The sequence below is a fragment of the Muntiacus reevesi genome, chromosome 12 (assembly GCF_963930625.1).
Source record: "Muntiacus reevesi chromosome 12, mMunRee1.1, whole genome shotgun sequence".
In the NCBI taxonomy this organism is placed as follows: Eukaryota; Metazoa; Chordata; class Mammalia; order Artiodactyla; family Cervidae; genus Muntiacus; species Muntiacus reevesi.
The window spans coordinates 48,178,872-48,191,773 of NC_089260.1; the positions used below are offsets into that span (position 1 = coordinate 48,178,872).

Below are 12,902 nucleotides of genomic sequence, written 5' to 3' on the forward strand. Positions count from 1 at the left end.
GCAGTGAAAACAGCCCAAATGCCCAACTGCAGTAGAACAGATAAACAAAATGTGGCCTGTCCACATGACGAGACGTTACTCAGCCATAAGAAGGAATGGCATTCTGACACATTGAAGGCATTATGCTAAGTGAAGACATTATGCAGACACAAGAGGACAAATATTGTATGATTCCACTTACATGAAGTACCTAGAATAGGCAAATTCAGAGTGACAGAAAGAATAGAGGCTGCCCCAGGCTGGGACTCTTCCTCTGAGTGTGGGGAGTTACTGTTTACCATTCAGCGATAGAGAAGAACTGCTACCTGGGTTGGTTTAAAAATTCTGGGGGTTTCCCTGTTGGTCCAGTGGTTAAGACTCTGCCTTGCAGTGCAGCGGACACTGGTTTGATCCCTGATCTGGGAAGATCCCACATGCCTTGGGGCATGCCCACGAGCATGCAATGACTGAGTCCATGTGCTACAACTGCTGAAGCCAGTGCACCCTAGAGCTGGTGCTCCACAACAAGAGAAGCCACTGCAGTGAGAAATCCGTGCACTGCAGTTGGAGAGTAACCCCTGTTTGCTGAAACTGGAGAAAACCTGCATGTAGCAAGGACAATCCAACACAGCCAAAAAACAGTTCTGAAAATGAAAAAATAAAATAAAAGTTCTGGAAATGGATAGTGCTCATGATTGCATACCACTTACGTGGTATTAAGTAATGGCATTGAGTTGTACACTTAAAAATGATTAAAATAGTAAATTTTATGTCAGGTATGTTTTACCACAATTGAAAAAAAGGAATGGATGGACAGATAGAAGAAGGCTGAGGGACATTGGTGAAGAGCATGGGTGAAGCCAAGGTAAAGCTCTTATCCCAACAAATGTTGTACAGATGCTAAAGAATTTTGAAAATCCACAGCAAGGCAGAGACTTGTTCACGGTGACTTATGTACATGGTTGTTTATGGCGGGTCTGGGACTGAAGTTGGGTATTTACTGTGGCTGAAGATGGCCACATTCTGTTCATAACAGCAGAGAGTCTTATCTGATGAGCTCAAGGGCCCTTGTGCGTGAGGGCTCAGTTGCTTTAGTCCTGTCCAACTCTTTGCAAGCGTAAGAACTGTAGCCTGCTAGGCTCCTCCATCCATGGAATTCTACAGGTAAGAATACTGGAGTGGGTTGCTATGTCCTCCTCCAGGGAATCTTCTTGACCCAGGGACAAACCCGAATCTCCTGCATTGCAGGCTGAGCCACAGGGGAAGCTTCAAGGGCCCTTAAAAGAACCCTGTTCATCTTCGGTGACATAGTTTAGGACTCTCAGCTCAGGCCAAGCTGAGCTCAGCTTCTTTTTCATATTTCTGACTCCCAACAACTGGTTCCAGGCTTCCCTGGTGGCTCAGTGGTAAAGAGCCTGCCTGCCAATGCAGGAGACATAAGAGACACAGGTTCGATCCCCAGGTTGGGAAGAACCTCTGGAGAAGGAAATGGCAGCCCACTCCACTATTCTTACCTGAGAAATCCCATGGACAGAGAAGCCTGGCGGGCTACAGTCCAAGGGGTCACAAAACAGATATGACTTCACTGCTAAACAACAACAACAAACAACTGGTTCCACGGGGGTAAGGTCTGTGATATTTCCTTGCACAGGTCACCCGTGCCCTGTAAAAGCTAATATCTGAGGAATCAGATGTGCTCCGCATAATGCTATTTATAGACACACAAGACCGAAGGACGGCTGAGTAACGCAGACACTGAAATAAATTCAGACTACCGCTTTTAGCTCATTCATAAAGCAACATTTCAACAGGCCTGTCTGCCAGGGAGTGGAAGTGCTCACTTTGGTCCACGGCTCTTCTCAGTAATGAGATGTTTTGATTTGAGATGTAAATGTTTCTTTCCAGAGGTTTCAGAAATCCAGCCCGGAAGATTCATGTATTCTTGCCTGTCCCCAAGCAGCCAGGCTATGGCGATTGGACACCTCTGTCCTCCGGGCTCCTGTGTGCTGCCACCAGTAGGGGCTGTGGTATTGGTCAGGAATGACTGGCCTGGTTGTTCCTTCCAGCAAAAACCGATCCCCCTTTGCTGAACATAAAAGAAGCTTTATCAAATGTCGACTACACAAAACATCCTTTCTGGTGATGTTCTCTGCAGCAAGCAGTGTATCCCTCTCACCACCTTAAGTCCTGCAAATACTAACAAGTGAAGATGAGTCTGTTGCCTGTGTACCATTCTGAAACTGCCATAGCATTCCTGCAAAATGTTCACTGCAAACCTCCCCTGCAAAATCCAAAAACTAAACAAAAATCCAATAGTAATTCAACTGCAAAATAGACAAGCTTATTCCTAAGATTCCTTTTAAAGTCCTATGACTATTCCCCCTTCCCCTTATATACACATATAAATCTCTCATGTTGACTTCAAAATTGAACTAGTGCCAGTGAATTCAAATGAACTGTTTCTCCTAATCATGAAAACATGATCAAAGGGAAAAAAGGCAGCATCCGGTTGGGCGGGGTGGGGGTGGGGGGGCTGCTTTATGAACACAGCTGAAGGAAATCCTGGCTTCCTACTTTACAGACATGACTTGTATTCAAAAGATTCAATTTATCTCGCATCCTTTGTGAAACTAAGAAATTAGTCTGCTATCTGTCATTTCCTGGTATGGCATGTGCACTGAGGCATTCAGAATGATACCGAATTAACTTGCTATTTTAGTGGATGGTCTTGAGTGTTAGTCCGGACCTGTTGCCATTTGGAACAGCTTTTGCAAATAGAAGCCTGGATAGAGTAGAATTAAAACTGTCCACACCTGCTGGTGTGTGCTGATGGCTAGAAGAGGCACTATCACTAGCAATTGAATGGCTGAGACTATCACCCAGTTTCAGGCTTCCCTGGTAGCTCAGACGGTAAAGAATCCGCCTGCAGTGTAGGAGATCCTGGTTCTATTCCTGGGTAGGGGAGATCCCCTGGAGAAGGGATGGGGTACCCACTTCAGTATTCTTGCTTGGAGAATCCCCATGGACAGAGGAGCCTGGCAGGATACAGTCCATGGGGTTAAAGAGTCGGACATGACTGAGTGACTAAGCAAAGCATAGCACATCATCCAGTTTCATCTGAAAACGATGGATGCTATTCTTGGAGGCTAATGAACAACACATATTCCTGAGGACTTTCCTGGGATAAATAAACACAGCTTTTCAGAGGACCCCCTGAAGAGTGGATACTGTTGTTGTGACCATGCTATAAGAACTATAAGAGCCAGTCATCAAAATCATAGTGACCACTTGATCTCTGATGTCACTGAATGGGCTTCCATGGATCTTTGTCATTGGCTGAGTCCTATTAAGTCTAAGGACATTGCTCAAAAAGTGTCCACCATTCAGTCATTAAGCTCATATGGACAAAAGGTTTAGGAGGAGAGGGCTGCCCCTTTAAGATGTTTATGAGCTCATGTCAGGTGCTGTAGAAGATGAATGAACAAAACAGGGTCGTAACTTCATGGAACTTTAGTAGGTTTGGACAAAATAATTATGATTTTTTTTTTTTAATTTAGTCCCTTGGACTTACAGGCTGGGACAATGGGTTAGAATTAGGGTCTCTTAGAGATTCCTCTTTTTCTCATTCATTTACATTTTTGGATGCAACTGACCCTACTCTGGGCCTGACCCTAAATCAGGAAAACTGGTGCCCATGGGCCATGTTTTGTTTGTATGCTGGGAAATCAGGGAATTCAACACAAACATTCCAACTGCTGACTTCTCTTAAAAATTGCAATTTCTACCATCACTGGGACCTAAATTTATGTTTGGTGGTAATAAATTGTAGCTGAAAAGCTGCTCACCCAATGAGATGGACGGTGTGCTTTCCAGTTCAGCAAAGTCCCCACCATTCCCTAGTGAACAAGAATTATTTTGTTCATTGCTATTATTTACCTGGCTCCTATGGACAGGTAAGTCTGTGAAACCAATCCATACAAATATGATATTATGATATTATGGGAGGTCTTTGACATTCCCAGTACTTGCTAAGTGGAGAAGAAGCCAGTCTGAGGCCTTTGCTTAACTGAAATGGGCTGAGGGAAAAGCATTGGCATTGTGGTCAGCAGGATGCTGTGTGAGTGGAGAGTCTAGCTGTTCACTCTGTTCCAATGTCAGGGATTGAGAAGGAAATGACAACCCACTCCAGTATTCTTGCCTGGACACATCCTATGGACAGAGGAGCCTGGAAGGCTATACAGTCCATGGGGTCGCAGGAGTCGGACATGACTTAGTGACTAAACAACAACGTCAGAGATAGATACAGGAATGTCATGACTTTGGGGAGAACTGCCTTATCCTCACAGTGTTTTTTTAAATAGGAGTATATTTGATTTATAATACTGTGTTAGTCTCAGGTGTATAGCAAAGTATGTATGCACACACACACATATATATATAACTGAATATATATATGTACACATATGGGGCTTCCCAGGTGGCTCAGAGGTAAAGAATCTGCCTGCCAATGCAGGAGACATGGATTTAATCCCTGGGTTGGAAAGATCCCCTGGAAGAGAGCATGGCAACCCACTCCAGTATTCTTGCCTGGAGAATTCCATGGACAGAGGAGCCTGGTGGGCTGCAGTCCATAAGGTCACCGAGAGTCAGACACGACTGAAGCAACTTAGCATGCATGCACATATATACACACAGATAATTTTCCATTGTAGATTATTATAAGATAATGAATATAGTTTCCCATTCCATACAATAAATCCTTATTGCTTATCTATTTTATATATAGTAGTTTGTATCTGTTAACCCCATACGTCTAATTTATCCCTCTCTCTTTCCCTTTCCCCTTTGGTAACGATAACTTTGTTTTCTATGTCTGTGAGTCTATTTCTATTTGTATTTAGATTCATTTGTATTTTTTTGAAGATTCCATATATAAATGATATCATATATTTGTCTTTCTCTGTCTGACTTACTTCACTTGGTATGATATTCTCTAGGTCCATCCATGTTGCTGCAAATGACAATATTGCATTCTTTTACAACTGAGTAATAGTCCCTTGCATATATGTACCACATCTTCTTAAACCAGTACATCTGTTGGTGGGCACTCGGGTTTTCTCCGTGTCTTGCTATCGTGCATAGTGCTGCTATGAACACTGGGGTGCATTTATCTTTTTGAATTAGAGCTTTTATCTTTTCTGTGTATCCTTACAGTGTTTAAGTGATGCTTGCCTTCCCCATCTTGGATAGGAGGACTTAGTGCTCTGGACCTGGTAAGCATGGTGGCATCTCATGGCTCTGAGCTCTCTATTTTATGGTGAATTACAACAAATAGGGTCTTGGGCTATTAGGTTCTGGTGCCATACCACCTGGCTATCTGATCTTAAATGGGAACATCCAAAGGGGGATAAACTCTCTTCATAAGAGCCTTGAGAGGGGAAACTTTACATCTGTTATGGTTCTACCACATAAAGGACAGCTGCTTGGTTTAAATTCTTCAGGAACATAAAAATAAGACCCAAAGTGACACAGATATGTATACATATGTATATGTATAGCATCTACAAGATCTAAAATAAGTTAAAAAGTGATTTCATAATCATCTTCATTTAAAGGCCATGTCTGTTCTTCACAAGGTAGTAGAATTTGTAACTCTTCATACTGGCAAAGTGGCCCTTTTAACTTCACATAGTTGCATAGGGGACTCTTGAAAGGGCAGAAATAGAGAAAAGGGAAATTCTGTGTTTTTTTTGTCTTAAATTTTTATAAAGGATCCCTTCGTTACATCATCAAAGCTTCACACAAGTCTCAGTTTAATGGAAGAAGACAAGGGTGAGGGAGCCTTGACCCCTTTCAATGGGGAAACGGAGAGCTGTTGCCTGGTGTGGGTAGAGCTGGGTTTCCATCTCCTCCTCTAAGATGCCCCAGATGGACCCCATCTCTCCTGAAGCCTGGTGCTTCTCAGACTGGAGTGAGGATGGCTGCTTCTCTTACCTGGGGCAGCGTTCCTTTCACCAGCGCGGGGATGTCGGCCTTGGAGTAGCCAATGGCAGCCAGGCCGTCATCCACATCCAGATCGAATAAGAATTTCCGCAGCGTGTCTGCCAAGACAGGCCCAGCATCTGGCCTCCTGGCAGTGCGGGTGTCAGCGCCTGGAAGACACAGAGCGCTGACTGTAGCGGGAGGCGGAAGCCGGCCCTGGGTGTGATTCAGGCACAGGCTAGCTGAATGCATGACCTGCTGCCGGCTCCCTCACCCCGAGGACAAGGGCGCCGCTGTGCCTCCCCGCGGAGGCCGGCCCAGCGGTCAGCCCCGCCAAAGATGGGCCGGCCTGGGAGCCCCTCCAGAGAGGAGCCGGGGTGCGGGGTGGGGGCTCACTTGGCTCTCACATTTCCAACGGGCAGCTGGCCCGCCGTGTGGTGGGAAGAAGAGGAACAGAGCCAAGAAAAGAGGCACAGGAAGGAGACCAAGAAAGAAGGCTGGCGTTTGGCTGAGGAGGATTGAGAAAATCTGTCTGTGGGAGAAAACAGTTTATGTAACTTTCAGGACTTGGAATCTGCTGACATCTAGAGGTCTATGCTTTCACTGTCCCTTCTCACAGTCACAGCTGAAGAAAAGAAGCAAGCCCTGGGTCTTGTGAGACAAGACAGAAGTTCAGAAAACTCTGCCAAAAAGGAGAAAATGAGATGACAAATGGATTCAGTATGGCCAGAGAAGGAATATATCTCCTGTCTATAGCTAGAGAATTTTGGGGGTCTCTGCTGCCAAAGGGCAGGTTCCTTTAAATATCCTTTACAGAACCTTTCGAGCAAATTTAAGAACAAGGAGTCTTTTAGAAAGCAGTATTTACTATGTAGGAAATGGCAACCCACTCCAGTGTTCTTGCCTGGGAAATCCCATGGACAGAGGAGGCAGGTGGGCAACAGTCCACGGGGTCACCAAGGGTCAGGCATGACTGAGCAGTGAACTTTAATCATATCAGTGAATAAAGAAGAAGGCTGCCAAGGGTTGGAGATTTGCAAGGGCAGGAGATGGTTGGATGGTACCATTGACTCAATGGTCATGAGTCTGAGCAAAATCTGGGAGGTGGTGAACGACAGGGAAATCTGGCATGCTGCAGTTCATGGGGTCCCAAAGAGTTGGATACGACTAAGTGACTGAACAACAATTTGGACATGATTACTAATTAATGCACAAAATCACAGAGATTTCAGTCTGGAAGGGCCAGGGGGTTCTGCCCTCAGGCAGGGTGGCAGTGACAGTTCTCAGATGAAGAGAACCAATCCCAAACCCTTAGCACCCTTGTCCCCCATCTATTCTAGCTAGACATTCACTGCCAGGTAGTGAAGCAATCTGTGAACAGATTGCAGCATTATTTATTATCCAGAATGCCCCATGCTATAGTCCAAGTCCACTTTCTCTGTATTGGTCAAAAAGAAACTAGTATGTATGGTTTGCCTCCATATAGAAGTATATTATTAAATTAGGTTTAGCCTCTCTGTTCTCTGACAGAGAGAACTGTTTAAGAAATCCAGGAAAAGGTATAAATAGAACAAGATACAGAGCTAGTTGGGAGAGCAGCTGGACAGAAAGTAAAGCTTGCCTGACAAGACTAGTCTGTATTACATAGCGGCAGCTCAGATGTGGATTAAGTGGAGGGTGACACGATACGGGGTTTATGAGGTTTTTATGTCCTCAAGGTTGCTGCCATAAAACACATCATCCAAACCTCCAGGTTTTCCTAAGAAGTGTTTTAGAAAAAAAGAGAAGGTAGGAGAGAGAACAGACGGGTATAAAGTTAAAATGATCTAAGATACATTATTGATTTTGATTACAGGGAATCAAAATATATAATGGCTAATTTCCCAGGTGGCTCAGTGATAAAGAATCCACCTGCCAATACAAGAGAAGATGGTTTGATCTCTGGGTTGGGAAGATCCCCCGGAGGAGGAAATGGCAACCCACTCCAGTATTCTTACCTGGGAAATCCCATGGACAGAGGAACCTGGTGGGCTACAGTCCAGAGGGTCACAAAGAGTCAGACATGACTAAGCGACTAAGCACAGCACAGAAAGTGACCATAAACGTATTTCTTGTAAGATTCGAAAGGTACTGTGGGTATCTTATCAGAGACGTGATTTACCAACAGAACAGCAAACAGATTCTTCTTTGGGGAACTTTCTATAAAGTTTCTAGTTGCTTAGGTTCTCTATAATTGGGAATTTACTGTTACTTCCTGATTTAGACTCACTTTATTTCCTATTAAAACAAGAATCATTAGTAACATGAATAGTATACAGAATTTAACTTCCCTTGGAGATGAAAACAGGGGAAATATTATTACTATAAACTTAGAGTAAGCAATACCTGGTTCCATTTCATTGCTAATAGATTCTTAGAAACACAAAATTGCAGGATTTTAGTGCTAGATAGGAATCTGGGAAGGTCACTGACATTGTATTATTAGATTATCTCAAAGCAGTATTTTTGGTATTAGTCTTTATGGCTTATCTTCAGAAGCAATCTTAGGAAATGCTACACAGATGTGGGTCACAGAGTTATGATGAATGATTCATACCCAATATCTCTGCCACTTCCAAGTGCCGCTCAGGAAACATCTGTGATGTAAACGTGAACACTGCGGGGGAGGTGAGCACCACAGAAAGGCCATGAGGCTGGGGAGAAAGGAGACATGGTGACTGCTGGGGCAAGCCTGGTCTTCAACCTGAATACTCTAGATATTAAATTACTTTATCCTGTATTCCAAACAATCAAGAATTGACAGAAAACACTGATGGCAATTGACAGGAATCTAAGATTAAATTAAGGCATTTATTATGATTTTACCACCAGGGGATGATCCACATTGTAATCCTTTGCTTTATACGTCTTCACTAAGCCCGAAATTGGGTAAGACATTCCATGGCTAGAAAAAAAATAAAGTCCTTATATTGACATCTAACAGAAATTCAAGTTAACAATACAAAGATACTCTTATGGGAGAGCCCCTCACAGTCTCTTGACAGTATTATTAACCCACAAGGTTAGACATTTTGTTTACTTTGATTCCTATGAGGATATATTATTATGCAATTGATATTTGGTATATTCATTGACAAAACCACTGAAATGTTCAAAATCAAATGCTGATAAAACTACATGCCATTAAAAAGTATTGACGCAGAAGTTGCTCCTCGAGCACATTAGTTAACCTTATGATCTTGAAGAAATCAAGAATTCACTTTGAAGTTTTTTAAACAATCTTCAGGGTATGCATTTTCTATCTTGCTCGGCACAGCCTTGGCAACGTGCTCCTTCACAAACTGAAGATGTTGGTGGGACTTTTATGAACCAAGATGTACTGTGCTAGACGTGCAAACTTGTTCCACCAGTGATCCGTCTTGCCAGTGATTAATACGTTCTTTTAAAAGCTACGTACTAATGGGAACTGAGTCATACATAATTATTTCAGTCTGAAAGGCTATCAAGAAAAGGCACCATGGTTTTCATTTGTGGGGATTTTTTCTGTTTGTTTTAATGGGAAAACTCTATACTCTCTCAAATTCTTAGTGAACAAATAGGTCAATATAATAGTTTATAAGATGACTCAGAAGATACACACTGTGAGAAGTTAATATATTTACAATTAATATTTTGAAAATGAAATGCTTTACAATAGCAAAAGTGTCTGTTAATGTGGGTTTTATTGGATGACTTTGTTATTAGTCAGTAAAAAATTTATATTTCATAGAAAGATGAAGTGTTGTGGTGAATTGTGTGGTTATCCAAAAAAAAAAAAAAAAAAAAAAGGTGCCCCATGCCTGTCATCACTCATAAAGCAGATCAGAAGGTATAAGCTCTCTGAGTTGTTGGATAGGAACGTGTTTTACTGTTTTCAGGCTCCATAGTGTTCAGAAAATTATAGCTTGGTGTTCTTCCACTATATGAAAGGAAGCTTTCATATAGTGTAGCTTTCAAAGTACCTTTCTAACAGTATCCAATATTTGATTTCTTTTAACCATTATATATATTTGTTGTAAAAAATAAAAATGATCCATAATCCTATTTCTTCAAGATAACCATTAAAGAATATTCCCTTCTAGTCTTCTTACACATCTTTAGTTTATGATTGTATTGTGCATTCAATTTTAAACACTGCTGTTGACTTAGGGCTTCCCAGGTGGTGCTGGAGGTAAAGAACCTGCCTGCCAGTGTAGGAGATGTAAGAGACACAGGTTCGATCTCTGGGTTGAGAAGATCCCCTGGAGGAGGGCATGGCAACCCACTCCAGTATTCTTGCCTGGAGAATCCCCATGGACAGAGGAGCCTGGCAGGCTATAGTCCATAGGGTCACAAAGAGTCGAACATGACTGAAGCGACTTAGCATGCATGCACATGGTTACTAATATTCTTGAAAAATACTTTCCCATATAATTTTTACTCTTTTAAAACATTATTTTTGATGGTTTATTCTTTGAATACTTAAATTTAGTAACCATCCCCAAACTGTTGGGAATTTAGGTTATTCTTAAAATTTTCAATTATAAATAACTTTTTAGATGAATATCCTCATAAGGAAAGTCTTTGATCATATCATGAGTATTTCTTTCAGTTACATTCCTAAAAGTAGAATTCATGGGGCAAAGGGTAGAGGCATTTTCCAAGCTCTGGGTAGATTTTATTCATTTGCTTCTTAGAAAGTTGGTGCCTATCTGTGCTCCTCACAGCAGAGTTTGAGGGTGACCATTTCATTGCACTTCCACTAGCAAAGGTCAATTCTTTAAAAAAAACCTTTTATTTTGTATTGGGATATTGCCAGTGAACAATGTTGTGATAGTTTCATGTGAACATCGAAGGGATGCAGCAATATATATACATGTATTCATTCTCTTCCAAACTCCCCTCCCATACAGAGCAAGGGCCAATTCTTAATTTTCCATGTTCACTGGTTTTTTATTTTAAGGCAACATACCAATGCATTTCCGATCAAACAGATTAATTCTGGGCTATCAACAAATATTCTAATCCCTTCCTTTTTGAGAGAGATCAGGAGAAGAAAATCCTGTGTTTGGTGTTTGAAAAATCCATGACAGGTCCCAAGGATGTGGAGAAATCAGAATCCCCATCCACTGTTGGTGGGAATGCAAAATAGTACAGCCTCTTTGGAAAACAGCCTGGCAATATCTCAGAATTTAAACATAGAGTTACCATGTGACCAAGCAGTTTCACTCCAGAGATGTGAAAACTTTGGTTCACAGGAAAACTTATACATGATTATTCATAACAGCACTATTCATAATAGCCAAAAAAGTGGAAACAACACAAATGTCCATCATCTGATGAGTAAATAAAATGTTAGGTATATCCTTGCAATGGAAATTACTTGGCAAGAAAAAGGAAAGAAGTACTAATAACGTGTATGGAATGAACCATGGAAACATGATGCTAAATTTAAGAAGCCAGACACAAAAGACCACATATCATTTGTTTCCATTCTGTGAAATGTCTGGAAAAGGCAAATCTATAGAGACAAAGTAGATTAGTAGTTGTTTAAGACTGGGGGTATAGGAGGATTGGTGGGTGACAGTTAAGATATATGGGATTTCTTTCAAAGGTGATAAATTGTTCTAAATTGATTATTGTAATGGTAGCACAGCTTGTGAATATACTAAAACCCACTGAATTATAAATTTTTAATGGGCAAATTTTATAGGGTATGAATAATATGTCAATAAGGCTGTTACCACAAAGAAAAAAAATCTATGACCCAATAAACTGCATTTGAACTAAGAAAATATTATGGGACCCTAAGTTAAATTTCTTTTTTTTGTAGCACGTTAAAATCTTACAACACATCCTAAATGACAGACACTAAAATAAAATTTAAGGGCAATAGCTTAGGTGAAGAAATAAAATCTCAGATTTGCTCACCATAGATGAACGCCAGCATTTCCAAAGCCAATGCCAGCAAAAGCACTTGCCAAGTGCATATGAGACCTTGCTTCAAGATCATCAGGGTTTCTGACGGCCCTGTGGGTGATATAAACACATAACAATAATATGTCAACATTGGCATTTCCTATTGAAATAAAGAGCTGCCTTAGGGAAGGATCTGGGGGAGAAAAAAAAAAGAAACACTACTCGATAGGAAGAAAAATTAGGCAAGTTATTCAAATGACACCTTGTCTTCTAGATGAAAACTGAAGGGAAATGTATTTTCTTATCAGTGGTTGCAGCAAAGGCATATATTATGCCGTGAGGCTGCTCCTGTGATAAAATTACCAGGGGAGCAAAGCACTGACCCTTAAACTGCAAAAGCTGCTCTAGAAAAGTGCCCCGAGACTCATTCTTCTTCTTCACTTGTCAATGACCTTGACTGTGGTTGCGAGTGGACCTAAACACATGCTCAGGATGCATGGGTCCAGGCTGGTTAGATGAAGTGAGTCCCTGTCGCCTGGGGGTACCTACAGGCCAGACGAGCTGCCCAGACATCATGCTTTCTGTGGCACCACGCAAATTGGATGCACTGGAGACCTCTTTTGGTATCTGCAAACTGCATGTTATTTTTATACTTTTTATTGTGGAAGTGGCATGTTATTGTAGGCCGAGGCTTTGCTCACTCCATCCCTCCCCAGTGCCATACAGGAAAGGCCAATTCTCAAAGGCCGCTTTCAGATGTAGTTGAGCCTTCCTGCTCCAGGACTTGGAAGCCCTGCCCCAGGAGGGAATGCCTGGGACAGCCAAAGGAACCACTTTCCACTTGCTTTTCTGTGATTCTGCCTGGAATAAGGGTTCCTGCTCTAAAATAAAAATGCCACAGCCTTTTTCCTTCTTTTATCTGGAATAGTCAGGCAACTGTCTCTTTCCAAAACCCAGGGTCAGTTCCTTATTCCCGAACAGCAAGAAGAAGTAGTGGATGGTGG

The 12,902-nt window shown here is 41.9% G+C and overlaps 1 protein-coding gene across 3 annotated transcripts in view; it reads right to left on the bottom strand.

Annotated features, from left to right (window-relative positions):
- Positions 1-12,902, bottom strand: part of ADHFE1 (alcohol dehydrogenase iron containing 1) — a 32,489-nt gene that overhangs the window by 3,127 nt on the left and 16,460 nt on the right. For 2 of the 3 annotated variants that reach the window (XM_065902887.1, XM_065902886.1), the window contains 4 exons: positions 11,911-12,009; positions 8,827-8,905; positions 8,558-8,654; positions 5,974-6,131 (listed from right to left, as the gene is read on the bottom strand). In XM_065902887.1, coding sequence (XP_065758959.1) covers positions 5,974-6,131; positions 8,558-8,654; positions 8,827-8,905; positions 11,911-12,009 — 433 coding nt within the window. The remainder of the gene's footprint in view (positions 1-5,973; positions 6,132-8,557; positions 8,655-8,826; positions 8,906-11,910; positions 12,010-12,902) is intronic. The other variant, XM_065902888.1, reaches the window with a different exon arrangement.